Raw genomic sequence first — 27,212 nt, 5'->3', positions numbered from 1 at the left:
CTCGTCGCTCGACGAGAGCCTCAGCCTGTCCAGTATGCTCTGGGCAGGCTGTATACAGCATCGCCAACTCTCTGGGAGGCCACGGGGCGAGGGGCGTGGCTCGTAATCGTTAACCCTGGTGGCTCGTAATCGTTTTCGCCATCTTGATGTAATCGCGCCCGAGGCGGCCCGCCCTGGCCCTGTAGACCCTCCCAGAGAGTTGGCGATGCTGTATACAGCCTGCCCAGAGCATACTGGACAGGCTGAGGCTCCCGTCGAGCGACGAGCCATGCTGGCTCGCCGCCGCGCGCCGGCGCGCGGCGGCGAGCTCGAAGACCCGCGCCGAGCTTCGCCGAGCCTGGCGGGCCCGCCCGCACGCCCGCGGCCGCAGGCAAGGAAGGCGAGCTTGCTGGCGTCTTTGGCAAGCGCTCACATGCCAAGACACCTCGCAGCCCCGTGCCCAATGGTACTGCTGTCGGGGAGATCTTCCGGACAGGAACGGCGCAGCCACCAGAGACAGTACCAGCCGAACTGTCACGACACACGGCAGCAGGGGGGACGCAGCTGGATGGAAGTGACGACGAGAGCGAGAACGACTTTGACAGCGTCGCGGCGCGCTGTAACTTCGATTGGCCTGCAGCATCGAATGAGCCGAAACGAGGCACGAGGGCGACGCACTTCGTACGCTACGAGGAGATACAATTAGGCAAGGCAGCTGCGCAGGTGATGGTCCTGTTTGCAGAGAGGGGAGTCAAGGAAGGCCAAGAAATCACATGGTCATATGGGGACTCATACAAGAGCCACCGCAAGGAGATGGGATACAGGGCGGGGACCAGGGCGGATCCGAACGCAATAACACCCCAGCAAGCGCGGACGGCATTCGCGAGATACTGCAAAAAGATAGACGTGACGAAGGAGGAGCTAGCGTGGAACTTTGGATGCATATCGGCAAGCCAAAATAACGAGCAGGAGGCTGTCCTGGTGCGTGAGCTAATCCTGAGCAACAATAAGCGACTGTACCACGGAGCACAGAGCGCAGCAGACAGGACGGCGGCGACGGCGGACATGGCAGAGACGAGTGTGAAACAAAGGGCGGCGGGCATGGAGGGCGGTAGCGACGGGGATGGAGACGGTGACGGTGGCGAGGGAGAGGAAGGGGGTCCATTAACACCAGACAGCGAGAGGGGCAGGGAGGAAAGGGGGAGAGAGGAAGCCAACGCGACGTGCGCAGAGGATGAGGATATAAACTGGGACGACGCAGCGGAGGGGATAGGCGAGGGAATCGAGGGACCGGAGGGCTTTCGCGACAGCGACGATGACGACGAAGAAAGGGGAGGGGACGGAGGGGCGACACGCAGGAGGAGCGAAATCGCTAACGGCCCGAGCAGAGAGGGCGACGGCGGGGCACGAGGGAACAACGGAGACGCTACCGATGACGCGAACCGAAGCACGGACGCCGGCGGGGACGGGGAGGGCGACAGCGACGTCGAGGTTGACGCAACCGTATCGAGAGCGCCACCCAAAAAGGGGCGGACAGCCAAGGAGGTCACCGAATGGAGGGCGAACGGCACGATGCGAAAAGGCAGGGCGAGGCGGATGGAGAAAGAAGTGCCGAAGGCCATGGTGGAGGGGAGGGACGGGAGGACGAAAGAAGGGCGAGGAGGACGAGCGGCCCGCACAGACCGCGAGCAGACAGCGCCTGCTGGCCATTTCGAGACATTCGCCAAGAACGCTAGCTACATGGGAGGGCTTCGTGAAGGATGGATTGAAAAACATTCGAACAAAGAAGAGGCGACGGGAGAGAGAGAGAGAGAGAGAGAGAGATGCTGCTGCTGGCGCGGCGCGGCTGTGCGACTGGGCTCGACGCGCGCGTCGCGAGCGTCTGACGCGGCGGGCGGCGTCGGGCAGGTGCGCTTCTCTCTCGGGTGGTGGTGGTGGTGCTGCTGCTGCTGCTGGTGGTGCAGATGCTGCTGCTGGTGCGGCGCGGCTCTCCGACGCGACTCGGTGCGCGCGTCGCGGCTATCTGACGCGGCGGGCGGCGTCGCGGGCGGCAGTGGTGGCGGCTCGCGGGTGGAGGTGGAGGCTGGAGGCGTGGTGGGTCTTTGAGTTTATTTCATGATGGACTACGAGGAGTGGGGGTCAACCGGGAGGCAGGGGGTTCAACCAGGTGACGGAGGACCGTGGGCCATCGCGGGGACTGCTGCGTACGGAGGGCGCAGCAGGCAGATCCGGATGGTCTTCACGCCGGTGGGAGGCACCGAGGCGTCTGGGACGCTCAGCTCTACCTTAAGCTCCTGAGGAGCGCGTGGTTGTAACCACGTAGTAGGACTACAGCCCACCACAGACACCCTCCCCCACTCCTCACGTGTGTTCACACCCTCACCCTCTCCTCTCTCCTCTCTCTCTCTCTCTCTCTCCTCTCTCTCCTCTTGTCTGTGCTGTCTGCCTGACTCAGGCACTCAATCTGCCGATCCGTGATTGTGTGTGGGCTGCTCCGAGGGGGCCCTCTGTGCGATCCGACGGGTAGGGGGGCTGTGCCCGGGCGGTGTCCGGTGTGGAGTCCCCTTCTGATCCCGCCTGGGATGTTGGGTGTGAGGTTGTGGCGGCTTCGATCCCAAGGGGGGGAGCTGATCCCACTCAATAACCAACTCTCAGGGGCAGTAGGTGGGCGAGCTTCAGGCACGCTCATCTCGATCGTCAAGACGTTGCTACGCGCGGTCTTCCGCGGGGGGAGCTGCGTCGACGGGTGCGGGACCGCGGCGCAGCCAGTGCCGCGGCGAGGCCTCCGGCTGTTTGCGGCGGGCGGCTTGCTGCTCGCTGCGATGGCGAAGAACTCGTCTCGCCACACGCCAAGGGCTTATGCTCTGGCGAGACGTGAGGCGCATGCGCCCAGGAGGGGAGGGGGCATGCGTAACGACACTGCTAGAGATGCCTTTCGGGGCCCAGAGATAAAACTTCTGTGATGCCATGCGTGACCTAGTAGTGTCCCCAGCTATGGGCGTGTCCACGTTGGAGCCAGGTGTGGTGTGGGCGCGAGAATAGCTCCGCCGTTCATGGAGGCAACCGATGCGAGTCGACTGGTGTGTGTCGTCGTGGTTTCGTATCAAGAATTCTCTCTCTCTCTCTCTCGCGACGGGAGGAACCGGCGGAGGACGCAGTGACGTGACACACACACACACACACACACACACACACACACACACACACACACACACACACACACACACACACACACACACACACACACACACACACACACACACACACCGCTCACCCACGCGCACTGGGCCTTGCACTTTGAATGCCGTGGGGCTCCTGTCGTCAGACGTGGAGACGCGAGGGTTGCCCCCCCTTGCCCCACCACCTCGTGTGTGTGGAGAAGTTTACCTTACCTTACCTACCTTACTGCTGTCGCCCCCCTCCGCGCTGCTTTCCTCGTCGGGAGTGTGCGCGAGACGTGACCAAAGCGGCACGTCTCGGCGCCGCGAGAGCAGCCGGTCGGCGTCGGCACTAAGCGCGCGGCCGCCGGGCGCTTCCGAACCGACAGGGGCGCGACAAGTGGAAAATAGAACCGCAAAAAGAAATCCCGCGGGGGCTGACCGGCCCGCGGCCGTGAGCCCCCTCCCTCGATGGCCTCCCACCGCATCGGCGCCCGCCTGTCCGGCCTCTCGCCAGAGCAGCTCGTCGCCTTCATCGACGAGCAGGCGCCTCTCTGGAGCGCCGCCGCAATGCGCGTGGCGGAGGAGCACGCCGCACGGCTCGTGGAGCAGCCCGAGTGGGTGCTCTCCGAGGTCCTCCTCTCGCCGGACCTCGCCCCGCACATCCTCGCCCAGCTGCCGACCAAGGAGCACGCCGTCAAGGGGACGTGCCGCGCGTGGCGCCGCGGCTGGAAGGAGACGCTGAAGAAGCGCAAGCGGCCGCGCCTGGCCGTGATCGGCGGCGAAGGCAGCGATGTCGAGTTTGTCAACTCGCTGGAGCGGTACGACCCGTCAACGAATGAGTGGGAGCAGGAGGCTGTGGCGCCGATGCCGTCGGCACGAAAGTATGTCGGCACGGCGGTGCTCGACGGCAAGCTCTACGCGGCGGGCGGCCAGGAGGTGGTTGACCTCGCAATTTCCAACATGGCGGAGCGGTACGACCTGGCTGCAAAAGCGTGGGAGGCGGTGGCGCCGATGGCGACGGCGCGGCTTGCTCACGCCGTGGCGGTGCTCGAAGGCAAGCTCTATGCTGTTGGAGGCTTCAACGGTGCCCGCCTCAGCTCGGTGGAGCGGTACGACCCGGCGACAAATGCGTGGGAGGCGGTGGCGCCGATGGCGGCGGCGCGGGACTCTCACGGCGTGACAGTGCTCGACGGCAAGCTGTACGCTGTGGGTGGCTGCAACAACGCCGACGGCGTCCCCAGCTCGGTGGAGCGGTACGACCCGGCGTTGGATGTGTGGGAGGCGGTGGCTCCGATGGCGGCGGCGCGGTATAATCACGCCGTCGCGGTGCTCGGCGGCAAGCTGTATGCTGTGGGAGGCTTCAACCACGGCCTCCTCAGCTCGGTGGAGCGGTACGACCCTGCGTTGGATGCGTGGGAGGCGGTGGCGCCGATGGCGCCGGCTCGAAGTCGCCTCTCCGTGGCGGTGCTGGACGGCAAGCTTTATGTTGTGGGCGGGTCGAACGATGAGGAGGAGGACGTGGACGGAGGTATCGGCTGCCTGGTGGAGCGTTACGACCCGGCGTTGGAGGTATGGGAGGCGGTGGCGCCGATGGGGACGGCGCGGGTCTTTCCGACTTTGATGTAGGCGGCTCTCTCTCTCTCTCTCTCTCTCTCTCTCTCTCTCTCTCTCTCTCCCCTCTCCCGAATGGCTTTTCGTGCTGAGTACACGCTTCCACGGTGAGTACTTTGTGGGTACCGGCCACAACCGCCTCAGTCGGTCGAGCGGTACGATCCGGCAGTGGGCGCGTGGGAGGCGGTTGCTCCGATGGCGGCGGCGCGGATGAAGGCTTTCGCCATCTTGATGTAGTCGCCGTTGTGTACATGCTAGTCCCACCGCGTGGAGTGTGCTCGAGTGTGCAACGAAAAAGAAACGCGGACTGCGCTGCCAGTGGCTCTCCACCGCGCCTCGGTGTACCCGAATGGGCTGCGCAAGCTGACCGCCGCCAGCTGCAACTGGTAGTAGTTGCGAGACAAGCCTGCGGAGGACATGTCCAGGACGTGTCGTGGACATGTCGTGGACGCGTCCGCCGAGTGGTCGCTGGACTCGCCGCTGCAGCCGACGCCGCCCACCCACCACACCGCCCACAACGCGGCGCTGCGACCGCGTGGCCCGGCTCTGCCACCGACGGCCACCGACGGCCAGAGCGGGTGCAAGACGCCGGAAAGCATCGCCGCGGCCGAGGTGTCCCCGCCGCCGCCTTCACCCGCGCCGCCGCCTTCGCCCGCGCCGCCGCCTCCGCGGCCGCCTCCGCCGCCGCCGCCGAAATCGCCGCCGCCGCCGCCGCCGCCGCTGCCGTCGCTGCCGTCGCTGCCACCGCTGCCACGCCCGCCCGCCTGACCTCGGCGAGGGAGGAGGAGAGACGCGACCGAGAGCGGCGGCGGGCGCAGCGGAGGAGGAAGCGCGGCGGCGGCGAGCAGGAGCGCCGCCGTGGCGGTGGCCCACGAGGCGAGAAAGAGCGGCCTAGAGGAAGGTTCCGAGAAGGTTCGGGGAGTGCGCGGGAGCACCGATGGGAGCCCTGCCGCCGCCGCCGCCGCCTCGGCCCCCCCGCCCGCCGCGGACGCGTCGAGGCCGCTACCCTCGACCCACCACTCCCCGACGAGCGAGGCGGCCACGTTGCCGGCGTGGTACGAGGCACGGACGACGCCGGCGGCACGGGCAAACGCGGCCGGCTCAGGCGTGAGCGCAAAGACATAGGCAAAGAGGACCGTGTCGGCGGCGGCGGAGGCGGCATAGGTCAGCTGCATGCCGGCCATCGCCGGGACGCTCTGCGCGAAGAGCAGCAGCGTCCGCGTCGCCTGCCGGCAGAGCATGCCGCACAGAATGACCACGCGGCTGCCCGTGGCGTCGGCGAGGAGGCCCACCGGCAGCGCGAGCGCGAAGGCGCCCCACGTGGCGCACGGCCAGACGAAGCGCTCAAGGTCGGAGGCGGCGATGCTCTTGGCTCGGAGGAGATACAGCGTGAGAAACGGCTCCGATGGCTTGGCCTGAGCCAGCGCCGCCACGGCAGCAACACAATCACGCCATGGCCAAGGCGCCGCCGTGCCTCGACCATGCCGCGCATTCCTGCGAGGGATGTGTGCAGCGGCGGCGGCGGCGGCGGCGGCGGTACGTCTTCGGTCCCGGCGGGCGGGAGGCCGCCAACAGCCAGGCCGCCGTCCCCGTCCGCGTACCAGCATTTCTCTTTTCTTGGTGCTCCGTCGCGTTTCGGTGGTGCTGGCCGTTTTCGCAGCCGTTTTTGCGGGCCCGTTTCTTTTTCGGGCTCTCAACACGATGCCTACCTCCGACGCCGACTTTGCAGCAACGACGATGCCGACCTCGACGATGCCGACCTCGCCGGTGCCCTCTGAGTTCGACGAGCGGTCCTTCCCATGGTCGTGGAACGCCCAGCAGATTGAGAAGGACGTGGGTATACCCCCACCCCACCCCAGTACACGCCGCGCTCGCTACTGCCCAACTTTGTGTTGCTGGAGCTCGTTGAGGAGGTGACGCTGGAGCGGCCAGCAGCGAGCGCGGCGGGCGGTGAGCACGAGAGTGAGCCGCCGAAGGCAGCATTGGAAAAATTGGATGCTCTGGGGCGTCGGAGTTCTGGAAGCCGCTCCGTCGTGAGAAGCGCCATCTTGGCCAATGGAGTTGGAGATGGCACGGATCCGCTTGGACTTGCATAGATGCTGCTCCCGCTGCCTTCCGTCTTGGGCTGGCCCACGCGGCTTTGGGCACGCCGACTCAGCCCTCTCGTTCGCTGCCCTGGCGCGGCACTGCAACAAGGAGGCGGGCTCGCACGTGCCGGGCGAGGATCTCTTCGAGTCGGACTGCTACGACATGGGCGTCAGGCGGCGGACCAGCTGAGTAACAAACTTTCGCACGCTCAGCACCTCGATGAGGTCACATGGACCACCAAGAACTGGCACGGGCTGCAGATGCAGCGCTTGTCTGTCGTTCTCCACACCGCCGTGGCGTGGCAGACGGTGAACGAGCTAGCGTGCGGGGACAGCGGCATTGTGCACGGAGCTAAGTGCATTGCCGTTCTTAACGGAGTCGCTTAGGCTCCGGTGGTGTGCCTGTGATAGTGCTAGCACGCGCCAGTTCGCACCTGTGTCGAGCCTGTGTGCTGTGAGAGAGAGTTCTTTTGTTTAAATTCTTCTAGTTCGCACCTGTGTCGAGCCTGTGTGCTGTGAGAGAGAGTTGGGTTGTTAAATTCTTTCAGCACAGCGCTTCCTTGTCCCCGACAGCCAAGGAGCACGATAGATATAAGGAAAACAAGCCACGATGACTGGTCTGCTCTCGCTGGTCAACCTGCTCGTCCTCGCCTACTCCGTCTCTGGAGCGCCACTACCGCTTCAGGCTCTCGACGAGACGGCGGTGGTGGTGGAGAGTGGTAGTGGAGGTCTCGATCGCGATGCGGTAGACGCCAAGGCGCCTGGCGGGAAGGACAATGACCTGCAGACGCCAGATCTCGACAAGAGCAACGCTGTTCACGACCTCGCCGACGCCAAGCCGCCCGACGAGAAGATTGCCTTGGTCGACGACCTCCTAATCGCCGGAGCCGTGGGCATGGCGGGCGGCGCACTGCTTGGCGGCGCAGCCTCTCGCCCGCAGGCTACGCAGGTCGTCTACGAAGCACCGCCGCAGCCGTGCCCGTACGGGCGGTACGCGCCTGCGTGCAAGAACTGGCCTGGCTATTCTGGAGGGGCCTCAAACGGCCTCGGATCCGACTACTACCACGGGCCGCACCACTACGGCCGCGCTCTCGACGCGGTGGTCGACGCCAAGCCGCCCGGTCTCGATCGCGATGCGGTAGACGCCAAGGCGCCTGGCGGGAAGGACAATGACCTGCAGACGCCAGATCTCGACAAGAGCAACGCTGTTCACGACCTCGCCGACGCCAAGCCGCCCGACGAGAAGATTGCCTTGGTCGACGACCTCCTAATCGCCGGAGCCGTGGGCATGGCGGGCGGCGCACTGCTTGGCGGCGCAGCCTCTCGCCCGCAGGCTCAGGTCATCTACGGGCCACCACCGCAGGCTCCGCCGTGCCCGAATGGTCAGTTCCTCGCGTATGTGGGTGACAGGCTGCGGTGTACGGATCACTACCGCGCTTGAGGACAACACGCCTAGCACACACATACTGTCTGACTGCATACTGACACACACACACACACACACACACACACACACACACACACACACACACACACACACACACACACACACACACACACACACACACACACACACACACACACACACACACACACACGGTCGACCGCACACGTTTTCGGCTTGTGTGCAGTGTCCAGTGAGAGTGAGTTGTTTTTCGGTCATATCTGGGCGAGGTGTTGAGACTTCGACGGTTATGTGTGTGCTGTGTGCACAAATGTGGCGCGCTACGAAGTAAAGAACCCTTCAGCAGCTCACACGCTCACGCTGTACACTACTGTGTCACACTCTCTCACAGCAGCTGTGGGCACCGTCCTCCGAGCTCCGTCGCACTCTTACTCTAAGTAAGTGTAAGACCGCAAAGCGCAATGCGCATGTGGCATATGTGACTTGTGACACCCTGACACCCGAGAGCGGCTTGAGCGGGGGGAGACTCAGTCGGAACTGGGAGACCTGCTGGCCTGCTGCTCCTTTCTAGAGCTGTACTCTGTACACCCACATGCATCTCACAGGATAAAGCCGTAGAGGTGTCCGTATTATTGTAATGGCCGCTAGGCACTTGTGCCACCCGAGCTGCTGGGCTTCGGCCGCTGTGAGACACATCCACACGCACCTCTCACGTCTGCATCTCAGTATCAGTGTCACAATCAGTCCCACGGCATCCTCGCGTCCGCAGACCCCGTGGCAGACCCCGGGGGCGCGGCCGCGCTCTCCCCGCGCGCCTCGCCCGATCCCACCGTGCTGGGCAGCAGCTCGGACATCTCACGCGGGGTCGGCTCGCGGCCGACCCAGCAGCCGACAGGGAGGTACTGCTCGCCGCCGCCGCCCTCGAGCCGCCGGTAGAGGACGCGCCGCCCGTCCTGGCGCGCCATGCGCAGCGCGCCGAGGATGGGGTACATGAAGGTAGTCCCCGAGTAGAGGAGCCGGAAGTGGTAGATCTCGGCGAAGCTCTCCGCAAAGGCCAGCCGCTCGGCGCGGCCGCGCACGCCCATCACCCCGGAACTGGACTGGCGGTCCTGTTCACGGCTTGAGGTGTGAACAGACGCCGTTCACGCCCGTCACCCCGGAGCTGGACAGGCGGTCCTACACCGGGCGGGGAGGCGGGGCGGGGGGGCGGGGGGAGGGCCGGAGATGTTGCCGTGTCGGGCCAGGGGCGAGGTCAGGGCGAGGGGCGAAGTCAGGGCCAAGCGATGTTGGGGTCCGGCGGTCGGGATCCTGCAGCAGCGGGTTGATCAGCACGACGGCGGAGCCCTGCGAGGCCGCCGCCTCGGTCAGCGCCTCGAGCGGCGGCACAATCGGAGCGCCGACCATCGACTGCGGCGCGAGGACGAGGAGCACCTGCAGGGCGCAACACGCCCAGGTCAGGGACGTGCCCTGGCGACCACCGGCTGCGGGCGAGCCCGCACGTCGTCGTCCGGCGCCACCTCCTCCCCTCCGATGGCGCCGAACCGGACGATGGCGTCGGCGCTCCGAGCAAGCCCTCGTTCGGCTCGCCCTCCCCCGCCTGCGGCTACGCGACGCCGTGTCGCCGACCGAGTCAGGGGCGAGTGAGGGCTCGGGCAGCTGCCGCCTGCCAGTCCATCATACCGAGCAGCTTGCTCACCTAGAAGGGTCCTAGAAGGCTCCTAGAAGGCCCCTAGAAAGCTCCTAGAAGGTTCCTACCGAGCAGCTTGCTCACCCCCGCCAGCACGCGAGGGACGCCCGCCAGGACGCCCTCGCCCATCGAGCCTACCCGAGACCGGCCGAGATCAGCCGAGATCGGCCGAGATACCGCGAGCAGGCCCTCTCCCTTCGAGCCTACGGGACGGCGCCGAGAGCCCTCGCGCCTCGGTGTAGTCGGTCACCGCGTCCTGTCCACAGGCCGAGCTTGTGAAGGGGAGCGGTGGAAGAGGCGGACCCTAACCCTAACCCTTGCGGGCAAGCTCCTACTCACAGGCCGAACAATGATGAGCTGTGAAGTCGCCTTTGAGAGCGGCGGGAGAGGCGGCCTCGTATCGAGCGGAGGCGGCGTTGCCTCGGGCGCGCATCGCGTCTGCCCTCGCCTCGCTCTCGCCCCTCCTCCGCATCGCCTCCTCCCTCGCCCTCTTGTTTTCGAGAGACACCACCCTCTGCCGAAGCGCCTCCCGCTCGCACTCGCGCCGCTCGAGCGCCTCGACCGCCCCCTCCGCGTCGTACGACTGCCACTTGTCAAAGTTGGTCGCACCGCTTCCCACCCGCGTACCCGCCGCCGCCTTCGTGGGAGCCGCCGCCGCCGCCGCAGCAGCAGAAGCAGGAGCAGCCGCGTCGCCGCCCGCCTTGCTCCGCCGCTCGTCCTCCAGAGCGAGCCGTGCGAGCTCCGCCTTGGCCTCCTCGATCTCGCGCGACTCCGCCTCTGCAGCCGCCGCCTCTGCCGCCTCTGCAGACGCTGAGTCGGCTTGCGGAGCGATGCCGCGCAGGGCATTGTCACGAGCTTCGATGTAGGTCGCGGAAGGCGGAGTGCATCTGGTCCACGTTCTGGCGCATCCGGAGCTGCGCTTCCAGCGACATGGCGACGGGTTCTGCGCAGTTGTGGGAGGCTCAGTGGAGAGGCTGTGCAGAGCTGTTCAGAAAAAGTATTCGCGCGCTAGACATACGAAACCTACTCTACTCTAGAGAGATCATGCAGGATGATTACCCTTTGCGAGAAACACCCCTTAATGCTTCCTGTCCCGTTTTCGCCACCAACTCAACCAGCCCCTCCCCCCGCGAGAAAAAGAAAGAAAACGGACATCCCAAGGGAGGGATGGGAGGACGGCACGCCGCCACCCACAAGGGGATTTTTTGGAGAGGGGTGTGATGCGCTAGCCGTCGCCCACTTGGGCGTCCGCCTCTTCCTACATGTATCTCTCTTCGCAGTATTCTCTCGCCAATTCTCGCTGCAACCTTCATGCCACCTCGCGGTCGTCCCACTCTCGTCGTTCTCTCCCTGTCGCTTCTTCCTCTGTCGCCCGCGAGACCTCGAGTGAGTGAGTGTGAGTGAGTGTGTACACACACACACACACACGAGACCTCGAGAGAGTAGTGCCGAAGGCGCTCTTTTTGATCGAGCCCAAAATCACTGTGAGAGGTTCCGTCGATGTGTGCAATCATCGAACCCCCTTCGCAGTCTCAGGAATGCCTTTGCCTGCGCCTCCCCTCGCCCCGCGCGATGCGGCGCGTCTTGGCCATTTGCGCGAGCGTGCCCAGCCGATTCGCCCAATATCCCAAGCGCTGCAGCAAAATCGTGCGCGGCTGCCCGCCGTGCTGCGACCGCCGCGCGAGCGCTCGTTCCGAGGCTCGAGCGCCACGAATCTGGCGCAGCCGGATTGAGGGCAGAGCGGCCACCTAGCGCGCAGCCGCGAATCGCCTCCATGCCTACTGCGCTCCCGCGACGCCCGAAGCAAGCGCGCGCCATGCTCACCCCATTTATGCTGCTGACGCTCTCCCGCCGCCGCCTGTGCGCCTCGCAGATCCACAAAACAACGTGAGCGAGGCGGGTGTGCCGCGGAGTTCCTTGGCGCTGGGCCTCAAGCTGTGTACGCTGCGAGTAGGTGCGGCCCTTTTGAACCCCCCTCTCCCCAAATTTCACGGCCCTCAAAGACGCTCAGAGCAGAGAGAAAGAGCACTTGATGGCCCGATTACGATGTGCAGCAATCAGAGGAGATTAGCCGATATTCAGGCGATAATTAGCCGACATTTCGTCCGTTAGTGCCTGAGATCCCCCCCCCCCCCCCCCATCATAGGTACGAAAAATCGATCGAAATCATGTCAGAGAACCAGACGCTGATGGTCGGCATCGTGCCGGCCGAAGACGGCAGCATCAAGGTCGTCATCTCCGAGTCGAACTCGCCTCCGCTCCTCGGAGCCAAGGCGGTGCGTGTGCGCTTGTTGTCGCAGATCTCCACTCTCCTCCCAACACGCCCTCCATTCTCCCTCGCCGACAGGCGAGCGGCGCCAAGAACGCCCTCGTGAAGGACGTCCCCGCAAAGTCTAGGACGGTGACGAGCACCTCTACTCTACTTCTCGCCACGTCAACTTGAGCCATCTACTGACCCCGCTTGCCTTCTCGCCCGCAGGCATCTACCTCATCGACGCGCCCCGCCGCACCAGTTGTGAGTGACTGGCCGCAACCCGTCACCCCTCTCTATTCCCTGTCTCCCCGCCCCCCCCATATCCCTCATATCCCCCGCTCCCCGTTTCCGACAGACGCCTTCCTTGGCTCGGGCAATCGCGCCGACATACTGGTGAGATGCAAGAAGAATCCCCAATTCGAAGGTGCGCCTCCGAAGAAGACGTGCGCCGTGGACGGCGGCCTGGAGTACAAAGATTGCTGGGAATACGAGATTAAGGCCTGGTATTATAACTTCCGGGGAGCCTCAACGAGCGATGTGTGCGACAATGTCGTCGATCTCGCAGAAGGGCAGACCGCAGCGAACATCAGCAAAACGTTGATGAACGCCGCGGAGATCAGCGCAAACTCAGAGCACAAAAATATCACAATTGTTTCTCTCGGAACCATCCTGGCGATAGCAGAGGATGTGGGCGGGCTCGGTGGTCGAGACGTACAACTGCCTGCAGAACATGGTCAACCACTCCGGCGTGCCGTCGGCAGCTCGGTTCTTCTTCTGCACGTTTTCGATGTATCAGCCGCAAGACGGAGCGGAGGGCGGTCTCTCGATCTCGGAGCAGATTGCACTCGAGCCGTTTGCCGATATTATTGAGTCGAAGCCGACGCACGGTATGTTTGTGCTCCACACGACTATTTCGGAGGTCTACGACCGGCTGTGGGTGGCGCACGAGGCGGATGTGGGTATCGACGCAAAGCTTCAGATGCGTGGGCTATTCGACATGTACCGATGGACAGTCCAGAAGTTTGAATCGGCCGCCACTGTCAAGACGTGCGATGGTAAGTGTGGCGTGGAGAAGGACCGCGCGTACATTGAACGCCTCATCATGCAGCGTGGTGGCTTCGGGCGTCTCGATGACGTAATCGCGACATTTCGGACGAAGATGCTCGCGGAGCTCACGGACTTCTTTAAGCTGACGGGCGACCCTGATACCACTTTGCTGGCGGGATTTACCAATCCCAACGTGGTTGTTGATAACAGGACATTCGATTGGAAGGAAGAACGAATGGAAATGCAGAGTCCAGTCTACTATTATTGCCACGAAGTGGTATGGAACTTTCAGGCTGAATGGCGGAAAGAGCTAGCCAAGGTGGGCGCCTTGCTTGGGATGGTGGGAGACATGGAGTCAGGTCCGCTTGGAGCTTCGAGTTTCCCTTTGGGACCTGCTCGTGTAATTGAAGAGTGTCATTGAAAACACATATGGGCGGTTAACCGGTAACGTAGGGGCCGTGGCGTGGAGATATAACAGTCGAAATGCCCATGGCTTCGAGAAAGGTAGTGCTAGCTGCTAGCGCACAGACACTTCGTCCCCCACTACGGCTAGCACGCGGACGCGCTATTCCGCTAAAGGATGGAGAAGACGAACAGGCATAGGTGCGCAGGCACTTGGATTGTGTCCTCCTCATTCGTCATTGAGCATTTTGTGTGTATGTGCGCGCGCACATCTCGTGCGCGCGTGTGTGTGTGTGTGCCTGTGTCGTGTGTGTGCGCGGGAAGGCTTTTTTGTCTCTCGCCTTGGACAGTCGGATGTCGCTCGCGTCGTCGTCGCCGCCGCCGGCACATCTCACGACTGACAATAATACAAATGGGTTGCGCCACTACGCGTCACACGCTTCCTTCGCGCAGGCTTCCCCTGCGGCATGCCCTGTTGGCCGTCTGACTCGTCCAGCGCAGCGCGCGCAGAGTGCCTCGCAGCGGCACTTGCACCATGCGGGAGGGCGCCCTGAAAGCCGCCCAGTGCAGCACTCTTGCCGCCCGCCAGATCGGCCCTGGGCGCCGCTCTGTGCCCATGTCGAGCTTCCAGACCTCCCACAGCCAGCCCATGGAACGCAGCAGAGCGGTGTCGCCGGCCAGCCGCAGCTTCTTTTGCAGAACGGCGGCGATGGGAGAGGTGTGCCGCGCGAGGAGAGCGGCGAGAGTCTCCGCGTCGACGACCGCCTGCACGTCGCTCTCCACCGGGCAGACGCCACCCTTGCACACGACGACCTGTGCCGGAAAAGACGCTGCGTGTGAGGTGCTGAGAGGCTGCGTTTGGGTGGTGCTTGGGTGGCAGGGAAGGTCTGGCGCCTTGCACTGAGCAGCGTCCACCTGCCATGTCTCCCTGCCCACCTTCATTCGGAGGACACCAACAGCTGCGTCCGGCGGCGGCGTTGATTGCGACTGCAGCCGCTCGGCCATGTGCTTGAAGATGAAGCGCTCGTCGATCGAGGGCTTCGTTGGTGAGGAGAAGGAGAGGGTCAGCAGTGCCAACGCGGTCGGCATACTCGACACCCAAAGCCAGCAGGCGATAGTCAGTCAGTAGCCGGACGGGTCTATGGACCTAGGTCCCGCCAGTCGGAAACTTCTCGCAACGGTCGATTTTTCTTTTTTTCGACGATGGAGACAGAGCAACGAGTGCAACTGAACACAAGACCACACAGCCTGGTTCCGGCATGGAGACGCACGAACCAAGCCAGGGTGGGAGCCGGGGGAGATCTACAGAGTGCATAAATTACAGAAAAGCGCGGAGTGTGAGCCCGCGAGCTCACGCCGCCGCCTCCCCCCGCGCCCGGAGCCCCACGCCCACATCCCAGATCTCGTGGTACAGCGCCTCCACCTCGGTCGCCGTCGGCACGATCGGGTTGTTGTTTGGCGAGCCGGACGCGAGGGCGGCCTGCGCCATCGATGGCACCGCCTTGCGGAAGACAGCCTCGTCAATGCCAAACCCCTCGAGCGTGGGCACGCGCAAGTCACTGGTCACCCGCTGCAGCGCGTCCGGGATGCCCATCGCCGCGTCGATGTCGGCGGCGCCCTCGTCGCAGAGACCCATCAGCCTCGCGGCGTCTGCGTACCGCTTGACGGCGCCGCCGGCCGAGAAGGCGGTGACGCGCGGGAGCAGCATCGCGTTGCACATGCCGTGCGGGATGTGGAAGCTGGCTCCGAGCGGCCTGCTCATGCCGTGGATCAGCGTGACGCTCGAGTTGGAGAAGGCGATGCCCGCCTCGCACGAGCCGAGCAGCATCGCCTCCCGCGCCGCGCCGTCGGCCGGAGAGCTGCACGCGGTGTGAAGCGCACCGCCGAGCCTCCTCATCGCCGAGGCGGCGACGCCGTCGGAGAAGGGGTTGGCCTTGGCAGAGACGTACGCCTCCATCGCGTGGCAGATCGCGTCGATGCCGGTGTCGGCGGTGAGTCTGAGCGGCTTGGTGAGAGTGAGCTCGTGGTCGAGGATCGCCTATTCACAGCTCAGTGGGTGTGAAGAGACGCGGCTCACACCTCTCGCCCTGAGCTCGTGGTCGAGGATCGCCTATTCACAGCTCAGTGGGTGTGAAGAGACGCGGCTCACACCTCTCGCCCTGAGCTCGTGGTCGAGGATTGCGGCGAGCGGGAGGTAGGCGAGCCTACAGGGGGGGGGACATGTGAGGGGTTTGCTCGCCTTCCCAGGCACCCCGGTGTTGCGTGTCTGACTGTCGCTGTGCTGCCGTGCGGCTTCGGGCCCGCGGCTGTACGCCAGCCTCGGGGCGGGAAGACGGTACTGTGCAGTGTCTTCAGAGCACCGCGTGAGTACGAGGGCTGTGAGTGCGGCGAATGCGGCTGAATACGGCTGTATACACGTGAGCGACGCGTCCTCTCGAGCGCTGGTTGGGATACAAGAATGCGTCTTCTGCTTCTAGGACGGCGCGCCCGATGCAGAGCATCTTCTCCTCCGTCTCAGAGTCGGTGATGATTGTGAACTTGGTCGCCTCGCTGCCCGTGCCGGCAGTGGTGGGGATGGCGACGATCGGCAGGCTGGGCCTGTCGAGCGTGAACGGCGCCTTGTAGTCGCGCATCCGCCCGCCGTGCGTCCGCAGCGCCGCCGCCGCCTTGGCCGTGTCCATCGGCGACCCACCGCCCAGAGCGACGATCGAGTCGTACGAGCCGGCGGCGAGCGCGTCGACGCAGCGCTCGACGCTCTCGGTCGTTGGATCGCTGATGGTGTCGGTGAAGACACCGTAGTCCGCCACGCTCGTCGACATCGCAGCGACCACCTTGTCGACCGCGCCGCTCTGCGGGCTCGCGAGGAAGCTGTCTGCCACGACGAGCGGACGCCGCATGCCAAAGTTGGCGAGCAGCCCGCCGAGGCGGCCCACCGAGCCGCCGCCGGTGAGGATCGCGCGCGGTAGATCGAGAGAGACGACCATGGTTGGCTTATTGGCTGAAGCGCTCGTCAACCACCTTGGAATTTCAGGGGAAAAGAATTTAAAAAAAGAACTCTCTCACAACGGGAAAAGAATTTTACAAAAAAATCAACAAAACTCCCTCGCACAACACTGGGCACAGGACTGGGCACGGGACTGGCGCGCACTGGCACTAACACAGGTACACCACTGGAGCCGCCTAAGCGACTCCGGCGAGGACGGCGAGGCACTTAGCTCCGTGCACTCGACCGCCCTCGCCACAGGCAAGCTCATTCACGACCTGCTCTGCGATGGCCGTGTGAAGAACGACTGAGATGCGCTGCTTCTGCAGCCCCAGCCAGCTCTTGGTGGTCCAAGTCACCTCATCGAGGTACTGAGCCCGCGTCAGCTTGTTCTGCAGCACGTTCGCTGCGTCCCGGAGGATCTCGCCGACCCCCTAGCTTCCCGAACCCGCCGAACGACTCGAACAGCAGCAGCCGCACGTCGACACCCTTGTCCTCCCTGGCGTAGCGATACTCGCCACCATAGGACGGTATGCGGCGATCGCCGCCCACCACCCTGCCCCCCCTAGTATGCCAACGACCAGTCCCCTGCCCCCTCTCGCCCTTGCTCTTCCTCTCTCCCTCCATTCCCTCGCCCCCATACCCTTGGCATTCCCTTCCATCCCCTTCCCCCCCTTTTCCCCCCCCCCCCCCCCCTCGCCTCCCTCTCCCTCCGCGCGGTAGGGCCCATGCCCCTCGACCATGTTCCGGTAGAATGATTCGGTGTTGCCAAAGGCGACAAAAGCGCCCTTCCGACCATGCTCCCCGCCGCTGGTGAGGGGGCAGTCTCAACCTTGACATCGCCTGAAAAGCGCTTGCCGCCCCTGCCAATGTTGCACGCGTCCACGTCGTCGGGTTGTTTGTTGTAACTCTGACCGAGGTGGCCTTTCGGCAAAAGAATTTTACAACAAAACTCCCTCGCACGACACTGGGCACGGGACTGGCGCGCACTGGCACTAAAGGGAAAAGAATTTTGCTCAACGGCGCTAGCGCGCCTACTAGCGGCTGGCGCGAGGAGGCAGAGTCCCTGATCCTGCCGAGAGGCTCAGACCCTTTTGCCGCTTGCACTTTGGCCCGCCGGCGCGGCCAGGTGCGCGTCCCCCGCACGTCTTGGCTCTTGCGGAGGAGATACAGGGTCAGTGCAGCCTGATGCCGCGCTCCTCGCACACGGCCACCAGCGCCTTGCAGCCCTGCTCGTTGCTAATCTTGTTGTTGAAGAGAACGAGCTCCTCGAGCCGCGGCGCTGCCCCGCTCGCGAGGACCTCCGCCAGCTGCGCCGCCTCCGCGTCGCCCCAGCCGAGATAGGCGTAGTACAGCCTGGTCGCCTTGCCAAACTGCTCCTCGAACGCGGCCTCGTACAGCCGCTTCACGAGCGGCTTGTCGTCCTTGCCGTTGGTGAAGCTCTTCTTCTCCAGCTCCGCCGCGAACGCAGACGGCAGCAGCGGAGGGCGCCGGCCGCCGCTCTGGGTGCAGTCGTCGATGAGGCTCCTGTAGTGGTACTCCTTGCCGTCGCGCATCTTGCCGAGGTCGAGCGAGAGGCTGCTGGACTTGGTCAGACTCGCCCAGCTCTGCTCCGTGAAGCACCAGCCGCGGTCAAAGTACGCGGCCACGTTGGTGCCCTCGGGCTGGTCTTCCGTCTTGTGGCCGACCGGGAAAGAGGTCAGCCGCAGCACGGTCGTTTTGGGATGGGAGTAGAGCGTGCCGAGGCAGCTCAGCCCCTGCTTGAAGAGCGCGTTCTGCTCCTCGGTGCGCATGACGCCGTTCGCGGGGTCGGGGTGCTGGTGCAGCGAGCCGTAGTCCCAAAAGACGCCGAGCCGCGGAAAGACAGCAAGTGATCTGTTGAGCAGGGCCTTGAGCGCCTTTGCGACGCGGGAGAGGTTGGCTCCGCGCGGGTCGGGATGGTCCTTGGTCAGCCACGGGCAGGAAAGCGCGGCGACGGGAAGCTTATACTCGCTGGTCGCCTCGACGAGGTCGGCGAGGGAGAGGAAGGCCTCTTCGGGCAGCGCCTGGCGGTGGGAGAGGACGCCGCCTGCCTTGGCGTGGCTGATGATCCACTGCGCGTCGAGGACGGCGATGGCGCCACTGGTGAGGACCGGCTCCAGGGCGTCGCCGCTGAGCTTGCGCCACCGCGCCAGCTTCCTCGCATCAACCTTCGACTCTCGCCGAAGCTGGCGCGCATCGTCAGCACGGTCCTCGTCGGGCGTGGTTGGCGTCGCCTTGACGGACGGAGGCGACCAGGGCGTCCACGGGCACCGGCACTCGGTGACAAACGCGAGCGGGGTGCTCGAGAGCGAGCACGAGCAGGCACTCATGCGCGCGCGCACGCGGGCCTGGTAGGCAACCGTGTGGTCGATATGCTTCTTGGCGATCATCCGCCCGCCGCCGATGGGCTTCTTGGCTTCGATCCACCCCTCGTTCTCGCCGAGCTGCAGCGCGTTGCCCTCCTTGTCGACGGGCGCGGCGCGCCACTGCACGTGGTAGACGCCGCCCGCGGCGAGCACGGTGGTCTTGGTCGAGTTCTTGTCGCCCTTCTCGCCGTGCAGCTTCCAGGTGATCGAACGCGGCTCGAAGGCCCGCCCGGTGGTCGGGTCGTTGCGTGACACCACGGGCGGCGCTGGCGGTACGAGGCCGTCGTGGCCGCACTGGCCGCAGCGGTAGCCAAACTGCTTGTACGAGAGCTTGTGCAGCTGCGCGTTGCACTTGTCGCAAAAGGTGTGGTCGCGCGGCTCGTCGAGGCTCGCCTCGAGCAGCTCGTTGGCGGCGTCCTCCATCTCGCGGAGCCGCTGTCGAGCACCTCGGATTGCGAGCGGCTGATATCACGCAAAAACACAACCCCCGACACTTGAGCACTTGAGCACTGGATAGGGTCGATTCCGCGTGGTACGGGACCCCTCGATCGTCTCGCCCTCCCTCACTGGTGTGTTCATTGGGGGGGGTCATAACAAACACGGTACAGGATCGAGGTGCACGCTGCCGAAGCAGTGTCGTCCCCCCTCTCCCCGACGGCGATGGCGGTGTGACCGATCGAGCTACAAGAGGAGCTTGTTCAGCCGGATCCGGAGTGGCCAGATGCACTACCTCACTGGGCATGAGACCACCGTACGACGCATCCATCACCGTCTCGGATTTGTGTGGAGTCGAACCACTCCGGGATGGGGCAACCCCATCGACATAGCTGGTGGGCACCTCTGGTTAATTGTCAAAATTCCTGTTGTGCGAGAGGGGAGAGGGCTCTGGCGGAGTGTGTGGCGGGAGAGGGCAGGGAATGGGCGCGGGGGAGGGGGGGGGGGGGGGGGCTCACCCGTGCAAAAAGCATCAATTAATAATTTTAATGAAGAAATATTAAATACAACCTCCGCTCACAATCGTAACAAAGATCCAAGGATTGCTAGCAGGCCGCACAGAGGGCAAGCGCTCTCGCCGCTGGAGCGATTGGGAGTGACCTCTGTGCGCCTGCTAGCAATCCTTGCTTGGATGGGTGGTACTCGAGTACGATTGTGAGCGCAGCAGCCGCTCATAGTCGTACACGATGTAGGATTGCGAGCGCTACCGCTCGCAATCGGAGGCATGTTACAAAGCTTGGTACTCCGCAACCCGTAAGAATGCATCCTTTTCTGGGATCGTCCTTCCTGCTCGTGCGCTCAACACCCTTGCTGTTATTTTCTTTTTGCCATGTGTAGGCCCCTCAAGGCCCCACTACCATATTTGTTTCTCAGGTGGAGAAGCGCTGGCCGGGTTCCGTCTGAGCAGGCGGACATCGCTTCCAGGGAGGGGGGCGCCCTTCTACTCACGCCCCCCCCCCCGCCTAGAATGTGGTGAAGCCTCTGGGGGGGTCGGGACCCCCCCCCTAGCATGTGGTGAAGCCTCTGGGGGGGTCGGACCCCCCCCCTAGCATGTGGTGGGCACCCCCACAGCAGTTCGTGGGCTAGGAATAGCTGCCAGAGATCCGATTTTGGCCCCCAAGTTGTGAAATCGTGGCTGAAAGTCCACTATCTTGGAGAATCTGACCAGTCTCAAGGCTCATATAGCTCCAAAGGATGATTTCCCCCTCGAAAATGCTCGAAATGAGGCGTAAAATCAAGGGCCCGGAGTTGGGGCAAATGTAGATTTCCTGCCCAGCGTAAGGATATTTCTTTCATTTCTTTCGTCTTTATTTCGTGCCCCACCACGGCAAATTTGCGAGAAATTTCTTCGCCCCGTCACTCCATGCTCAAGTTTCGCCCCTTTCCGTGTAAGGAAACAAGGTGTCCCCCATGTTGGACCAGGCACCGTGCGGGCCTGCCGTGCCTTGCTTGAGCCGGCAGGCCCGCGCGGCAGTGATGGTGCGCCTCCGCGGAGAGGCTGACGCTGGTCATCGGTCAGCGGTCAGCGGTCATCGGTCACCGGTCAAGCGGGTCATCGGGCGTCAGTGTCATTCAGGCGTCAGTGTCATTCGCGTCAACACAGGTATGGTAAATTTCCGGAAATTTCTCCTTCCGAACAAGGCTGTCATATTTCTCAAAATATTTCGGGAAATCTACATTTGCCCCAAGCCCCGGAGGGTCTGACCACGAGTCTCTGTGGGGGGTCCTCGGCCACGACCCCCCCCCCTAGCATGTGGTGAAGGTGCTGGGGGGGGTCGGGACCCCCCCCCTAGCATGTGGTGAAGCCTCTGTGGGGGGGTCGGACCCCCCCCCCTAGCATGTGGTGTGAGTAGAAGTGCGCCCCCCTCCCTGGAAGCGATGTGCGCCTGCTCAAGCGATGTCCGCCTGCTCTCTGGATGGATCCTCCGACCCCTACAGTATCGTCTGCGCCTTGTCTGTTCTCGAGGTTCTGTCGTGAATCATGAATCGCGTGTGTCGAATGAATTCCTAGTATCTTGCTCTTAACTCTGTTCTCCGCATTTTTGTTTCGTCGACTTAGTTGTACGTACTTTTAGCTTGCTGGGAGAAAAGAGAGAGGGGGTTGTGTTCTCCTGGCCCCTCAGTAGTTTTGTAAAATTCTTCGAGCTCCGATCCTCGACACAAACCAATGCTCTCCGCGAACCCCCACCGCCTCCTTTGTTTGTGGAGACCACAAGAAAGACCCGACCGGCGGCCAGCACCCACCCTCTACTACGCGGCATGTTGCTCCTTGGACCACTTGGATGACCCTGTGTGGTGGCGGCGTGCCGTTCAGCGTTCTGCCTTCCGCTTCCCTCCGCTCGGGTACGGGTTGTCTGTGTTCCCCCGTTTTCCTTCACTACCAGGCGACGCCAAAACAAATTCACAGATCATGGACGATGTGGATGCTGTATGGACCCTCCTGAACGCAAAGTCGGATCCGCCACAACGCCGTTGATTCAACGCTGTCTTAAGCACCTCTCCCCAGTCACGACGAGAAGGAGAGCAGCACCTCGACGACCTCGAAACACGCGCGGAGCTGCCATGCGCACGCGGCGACCATGCAGGCGCCGGTTGCGTCAAGGTCCGCCGCCCTCCATTGGCAATCCTCGCAGCCGAGGGGTGGGTCGTCTTTGTCCTCCGTTTGTCCTCCAGCGCTCGTTGACAATCTGGTTGTTGCGGAGCTCGAGCCAAGGCGAGGAGGGCTTGCCGAGGGTGGCGTACAGCGCCTTGCAGCCCTCGTCGCCAATCTGGTTGCTGTTGAGCGAGAGCCCCATGAGCCGCGGCGCTGCCCCCAGCTTGCCGAGGGCGGCGGCCAGGCAGCGCCTTGCAGCCCTCGTCGCCAATCTGGTTGCGGTTGAGCCAGAGCCTCTCGAGCCGCGGCGCTGCCCCGCTCGCGAGGACCTCCGCCAGCTGCGCCGCCTCCGCGTCGCCCCAGCCGAGATAGGCGTAGTACAGCCTGGTCGCCTTGCCAAACTGCTCCTTGAAGGCGGCCTCGTACAGCCGCTTCACGAGCGGCTTGTCGTCCTTGCCGTTGGTGAAGCTCTTCGACTCCAGCTCCGCCGCAAACACAGACGGCAGCAGCGGAGGGCGCCGGCCGCCCTTGGTGCAGTCGAGGATGAGGTTGTTGAAGTGGTAGCTCTCGCGGTCGCGCATCAGGCCGAGGTCGAGCGAGAGGTTGCTGGACTTGGTCAGGCTCGCCCAGGCGTTCTCGGTGGCGCACCAGCCTCGGTCAAAGTACTTGGCCACGTTGGTGCCCGTGGCCTGGTCCTTCGCCTTGTGTGGCCGTCCGGGAAGGAGGTCAGCCGCAGCACCCATGTCTTCGGGTGGGAGTAGAGCGTGCCGAGGCAGCTCAGCCCCTGCTTGAAAAGCGCGTTCTGCTCCTCGGTGCGCATGACGCCGTTCGCGGGGTCGGGGTGCTGGTGCAGCGAGCCGTAGTCCCAAAAGACGCCGAGCCGGTTCAAGCCGCCGACGGTAAGGGCCTTGAGCGCCCGTGCGACGCGACTGAGGTTGGCTCCGCGCGGGTCGGGGTGGTCCTTCGTCAGCCACGGGTAGGAGAGCGCGGCGACGGGAATGTGCTGCGAAAACTCGTGCATCGCCTCGACGAGGTCTGCGAGGGAGAGGAAGGCCTCTTCGGGCAGCGCCTGGCGGTGAGTGAGGACGCCGCCCGCCTCAGCGTGGCTGATGGATCCACCGCGCGTCGAGGAGGGCGACGGCGCCGCTCGCGAGGACCGGCTCGAGGGCGTCGCCGCCGAGCTCGCGCCACCGCTCCAGCTTCTCCTCGTACACCACGGGAGCCGCTCCACGGGAGCCGCCTAAGCGACTCCTGCGAGGTGGAGGACGGCGAGGCACTTAGCTTCGTGCACTCGACCGCCCTCGCCGCAGGCGAGCTCATTCAATAATCTGCTCTGCGATGGCCGTGTGAAGAACGACTGAGATACGCTCGTGCTTCTGCAGCCAACTCTTGGTGCAACCCACAATCATGCTCCTGAACAGCTGTACATGCACCGACGCAACAGAACATTATGGATGCACGGCAGAGGCGCGCGCGCCGTCGTCGCATCTCGGCGCCACCGCCTCCCACACGGTCGAAGCTCTCGGGCCGAGGGGGAGAGCGGCCCTGCATGCTGCCACAGACCCCTCATGCAACGCACACGCAAATCACGCACGGGGGGGGGGGGGGTGCATCCAAGTTAACGCTATGTAAGGCATCTTACTCGACCTCCCACATCCGCATCCAGTCGATGCTCGCAGAGTCGAGCTGGGCGATGCCATCCCGGAGGTGGGAGCGGTACTGGTCGAGCCGCTGCTGCGGGTGCGAAGTCTTGGAGGCGAAGGCGAGGTTAAAGATGACGAACATTGGCTGCTCGAACGGCTTCCAGAGGCCGCGCCCGAACCAGCGGCCCCAGCCGTCGGGGCTGTCGTTGCGCACGCGCAGCTCCAGCCCCCCGTCGCCTTTGCGGCGCCGCGCCTCCGCGACGGGCTCGTCGTTGACAAACCACCTGCCGTGGTGCGAGGGTTGCTGCTGTGGTACATGCATCATGCATGTGAGTGCGTGTGCATGCGTGTGTCGCGCGGTCCACCACCGGAGCGAGTCAGGCTCCTTCTCGAAGCGGTAGACGTTGTAACCCGCCGGGTCAACCTTCCCATCCCTGACGAGTTGGTCGTAGCCTCCCTCGTTGAAGGCCACCCACCGCAGCTTGTCCCTGCCGTCCCATCCGCCGACCGGCGGCGGAGCGTTGGAGGTGTGCGCAGTGAGGCAAGGCACCTGCGCGCGGTGAAGTCGTGAGGTATTACGCACGGAGCAAGCGCGGAGCAAGCGCGGAGGAAGGGCTATCACTGCCACAGGGAAGGGCGAGGTTCGGGGCGCCATCGCTTTGCCCACGGCGTTGTCCCAAGACACCTTGGTCACCCACATCTCCGTGATCTCCACCTCGCCGCAAAACGGCCACCCGACGGAGCGGAAGTCGGCGCCGAGTAGCCAGAAGGCGGACCACGAGTACTCGTTATGAGAGGCGAGCCGCACGCGCGCCTCGAGCACGCCGTGCTTCAGGGCCGCCTGTGGGAGGGGTGAAGTGAGGCAAGGGGAGGCAAAGTAAGGGATTCAGCGAGGCGCGATTGCAATGTGTGGATGTGAGCAGGCCGCCTTGCCCATCGTGTTTATGCGACCCGAAAAGAAGCCAGTGGGAGGGCGCCGATCGGATTGGTCGCACACAGAGTCAAAGCCGACCGACAAGTGTGCCTGGGGCGGGTAGAAGGACAATGGATCCATATTGCACTTCTGGCCCTGTGCTGTGCCACCGCCGCCGTTGTTTGCTTTGGGGTCGTAGAACAGCTGCAGCGTGAGCGCACCGTTGCGGACGCTGACCCCCTCCGGCACGTAATATTGAGCCTCGTCACCACCGCTGCGGATGCCGTCGTTGCGAACCTCCACATTCCACAAGGCGCCGTCGACGCTCGAGCCGTCAAAGTCATCCCTGGCCGAGAGGTAGCACCTCTTCTTCAGGCGCGGGCCGCACGGGTCCACGTCTCGCCCCGTGGCAGCGGAGGCAGTCGTGGCGGCGGAGACGGCGGTGGAGGCGGCGGTAGTGGTGGTGGAGGCGGCGGCGGCGGCGGCGGCGGCGGCGGTGGCGACGGCGGTGGCGGTGGCGGCGGGAGAGGGAGGTGTGGCAGGCGCGGTGGCGGTGGTTCTCGCGAGGCAGTGGACGCCCCCTCCAGGGGCTGGCGCGACGTGTGTGACGGGCTCAGAGTGGAGCTCGCAGCGCGTGTACCCTCCCGCAGAGCCCCACTCGTACGCGAGGCAGGCCGACCGAGCAAAGCACTCCGCCTCGCACCCCTTGCGCGTGCCGAGCCAGGCGGCAGTCTCGTACTTTGAGCGGCCGGCGGAGCGGCAGTAGCCAGCGCTGCGCCCTCCGCGCGGCGCAACAAAGGTGCCGGTGGGCACAATAGCGGACGGTGCAGGAGCAGACGGGCGGCACGGCCCGCAAACTGCGAGGAACTCCAAACCGACCTGGTCGCAAGCTTCGGCCTCAGGCAAGCCCAGGTTCGCGATCACCCACCGTATCCGATCGCCGCATGAAAAGCCGTCCGCAGACGCCGAGAGCACTGACTCGGTGCAGCGCGGAGCGCAGATTGCGCTTGCCGGGTCGGGGCGGAGGAAGGCCAGCAGATTGAGAAGGCGCTTGTGCATTCCTGTGCATTCCCGGCCCAAGGCCTTTACTGCCGAGCAGCAGTAAAGGCCTTACTACCGAGCAGCAGGCTGACCCCAGAAGCGCCGTGAAAAACAAATCGTTGGCGACAAGCAAAAATAATGATTGCGCGGCCCGAGATCGCCGAGATCGCGCGGTTCTGCAGCACCTCGGATGATATCTCGGGCTCGGCGAGGTGGATGGGTTGGGGGCGAGGGGGCGAAAGTTTCCAGTGCGGTAGAGAGAGGTGGCCTGTGAGCCATCCGGCTTACATTTACCCTGCGTTCTCGCACATGGAGTGCGAGGTATCTCGACTGTCGCCGTCCCAAATTGTCACTCCCCTTTGTCCTGGCCAGGGCGGGGCGCGCGCGCCGCGGGGGCGGCGGGTAAGCGATTCGGATTGCGCGAAATCGTAAAAGAGGCGTGCGGTCGGAGCAGGGAGGGCGGGGACCTGTTCCTTTTTACCCATCTCACAGTAGAGAGGTGTCCGTTTTATTTATTTATTTATTTAGGGAGGCACGAGCGACCCGAGGTGCACGGGTTTTGGTAGAAAGATTTATTACTTCACCTTCGATACATAACATAACAATATCCCCTTGTACACCCGACGATTGCGCGACTGTGAGAGTACCCCTAGGCAACTGGACGGGCTCGAGAGCTGGCGGCGGCGGCGGTGGCGGCTCGCAGGAGATGATAGCGAGCCGGTGAAGTGAAGAAGGAGAGATGAAGTTATCAATGAAGATCCGTGCCCACGAAGCCGAGGTGCTCGTGGTGGGTGCCGAAGAGGAACAGACGGCCGCAGAGATCATCCGGATCATGCTGCAGGGCTGCACGGCCGAGGTGCCGAGCAGGCTTCCGGCCGAGGTGCCGAGAAGACTTTGTGCAGGGGCTCTGGCCCTGCCCGCCACCACGACGCCCCGCAGGTGTCCATGGTGCTGGCTACCGTATCGAGCGCTAGCCGGGAAGCTGTGCGGTGCGAGCCGCACCGCACCAGCACTCACGACGGCCGAGTTGCCGTCGATCTCCTCGCTCCGCAATCTCGCCGGAGGAACCATGTAGTGAGCTGTGAGCTGTACACGGAGCGAGGGTCTGTACCGAGGCGTACAGGAACGATCAAACCAAGATCACCATCATCCTGAAAGGGACAAAGCTATCGTCCTGAAGGACCACGACGAGACGCCGTCCAGGACACATCCCTCTGGAACAAGGCATATCTCGACTATCGGACAGTACTCAACAGGGACATCTCTCTATATACACGAGTGGGGTATTCACACTCCCAACAGGGGGGGCACACTTGCACCTGCGGTGGGGGGGGGGGAGGCGTGGAGACAGAGGGTCGTTCGGCTGCCCCGCGCGGATATGGCAAGCAACCTGCCGCGGGGTGATCGACAGGGCGACTGCGATGCTGGAGCGCATCGGGCGCGAAGGAAAGTGGTCCATCCCAAACACCTGCTCCATGATCGCGAGCGACTCTGGCTCATATGCAGGCAGGCTGGTCCGCATGG

At 64.0% G+C, this 27,212-nt stretch overlaps 7 protein-coding genes across 7 annotated transcripts; 2 read left to right on the top strand and 5 right to left on the bottom strand.

The window, feature by feature from the left end:
- Positions 1 to 7,412: 7,412 nt before the first annotated feature.
- Positions 7,413 to 8,593, top strand: EMIHUDRAFT_437155 (hypothetical protein). Its single transcript, XM_005765452.1, has one exon. The coding sequence runs from the start codon at positions 7,449 to 7,451 to the stop codon at positions 8,277 to 8,279; it is 831 nt and encodes a 276-aa protein (XP_005765509.1). The 5' UTR covers positions 7,413 to 7,448; the 3' UTR covers positions 8,280 to 8,593.
- Positions 8,594 to 8,852: 259 nt separating this feature from the next.
- Positions 8,853 to 10,906, bottom strand: EMIHUDRAFT_437154 (hypothetical protein). The gene is made up of 7 exons (XM_005765451.1): positions 10,325 to 10,906; positions 10,138 to 10,186; positions 10,015 to 10,068; positions 9,907 to 9,939; positions 9,743 to 9,840; positions 9,552 to 9,674; positions 8,853 to 9,352 (listed from the first exon to the last, which is right to left on the bottom strand). Exons 1-7 carry the CDS (start codon positions 10,400 to 10,402, stop codon positions 8,984 to 8,986), a joined length of 804 nt encoding a protein of 267 aa, XP_005765508.1. The 5' UTR covers positions 10,403 to 10,906; the 3' UTR covers positions 8,853 to 8,983.
- Positions 10,907 to 11,746: 840 nt separating this feature from the next.
- EMIHUDRAFT_212780 (hypothetical protein) lies at positions 11,747 to 14,034 on the top strand (the record flags this gene model as incomplete). The annotated part of the gene is made up of 7 exons (XM_005765450.1): positions 11,747 to 11,817; positions 12,077 to 12,206; positions 12,278 to 12,331; positions 12,410 to 12,449; positions 12,540 to 12,780; positions 12,869 to 13,550; positions 13,984 to 14,034. The coding sequence occupies 7 exons, from the start codon at positions 11,747 to 11,749 to the stop codon at positions 14,032 to 14,034; spliced, it is 1,269 nt and encodes a 422-aa protein (XP_005765507.1).
- On the bottom strand, positions 14,002 to 14,780 carry EMIHUDRAFT_437153 (hypothetical protein). Its single transcript, XM_005765449.1, has 2 exons — positions 14,528 to 14,780; positions 14,002 to 14,446 (listed from the first exon to the last, which is right to left on the bottom strand). The coding sequence occupies exons 1-2, from the start codon at positions 14,720 to 14,722 to the stop codon at positions 14,066 to 14,068; spliced, it is 576 nt and encodes a 191-aa protein (XP_005765506.1). The 5' UTR covers positions 14,723 to 14,780; the 3' UTR covers positions 14,002 to 14,065.
- A 26-nt stretch (positions 14,781 to 14,806) lies between these two features.
- On the bottom strand, positions 14,807 to 16,643 carry EMIHUDRAFT_437150 (hypothetical protein). The gene is made up of 3 exons (XM_005765448.1): positions 16,115 to 16,643; positions 15,810 to 15,831; positions 14,807 to 15,665 (listed from the first exon to the last, which is right to left on the bottom strand). Exons 1-3 carry the CDS (start codon positions 16,615 to 16,617, stop codon positions 14,985 to 14,987), a joined length of 1,206 nt encoding a protein of 401 aa, XP_005765505.1. The 5' UTR covers positions 16,618 to 16,643; the 3' UTR covers positions 14,807 to 14,984.
- Positions 16,644 to 23,497: 6,854 nt separating this feature from the next.
- Positions 23,498 to 25,786, bottom strand: EMIHUDRAFT_452009 (hypothetical protein). Its single transcript, XM_005765447.1, has 4 exons — positions 24,663 to 25,786; positions 24,357 to 24,575; positions 24,103 to 24,284; positions 23,498 to 24,018 (listed from the first exon to the last, which is right to left on the bottom strand). Exons 1-4 carry the CDS (start codon positions 25,704 to 25,706, stop codon positions 23,730 to 23,732), a joined length of 1,734 nt encoding a protein of 577 aa, XP_005765504.1. The 5' UTR covers positions 25,707 to 25,786; the 3' UTR covers positions 23,498 to 23,729.
- A 1,031-nt stretch (positions 25,787 to 26,817) lies between these two features.
- Positions 26,818 to 27,210, bottom strand: EMIHUDRAFT_212772 (hypothetical protein; the record flags this gene model as incomplete). The annotated part of the gene is made up of 2 exons (XM_005765446.1): positions 26,818 to 26,862; positions 27,079 to 27,210. 2 exons carry the CDS (start codon positions 27,208 to 27,210, stop codon positions 26,818 to 26,820), a joined length of 177 nt encoding a protein of 58 aa, XP_005765503.1.
- Positions 27,211 to 27,212: the final 2 nt, after the last annotated feature.

The sequence above is a fragment of the Emiliania huxleyi genome (genome assembly GCF_000372725.1).
Source record: "Emiliania huxleyi CCMP1516 unplaced genomic scaffold EMIHUscaffold_55, whole genome shotgun sequence".
Classification (NCBI taxonomy): Eukaryota; Haptophyta; order Isochrysidales; family Noelaerhabdaceae; genus Emiliania; species Emiliania huxleyi.
Note: the sequence above shows the minus strand (reverse complement) of the source record. Positions and strands in the feature narration are given on the sequence as shown.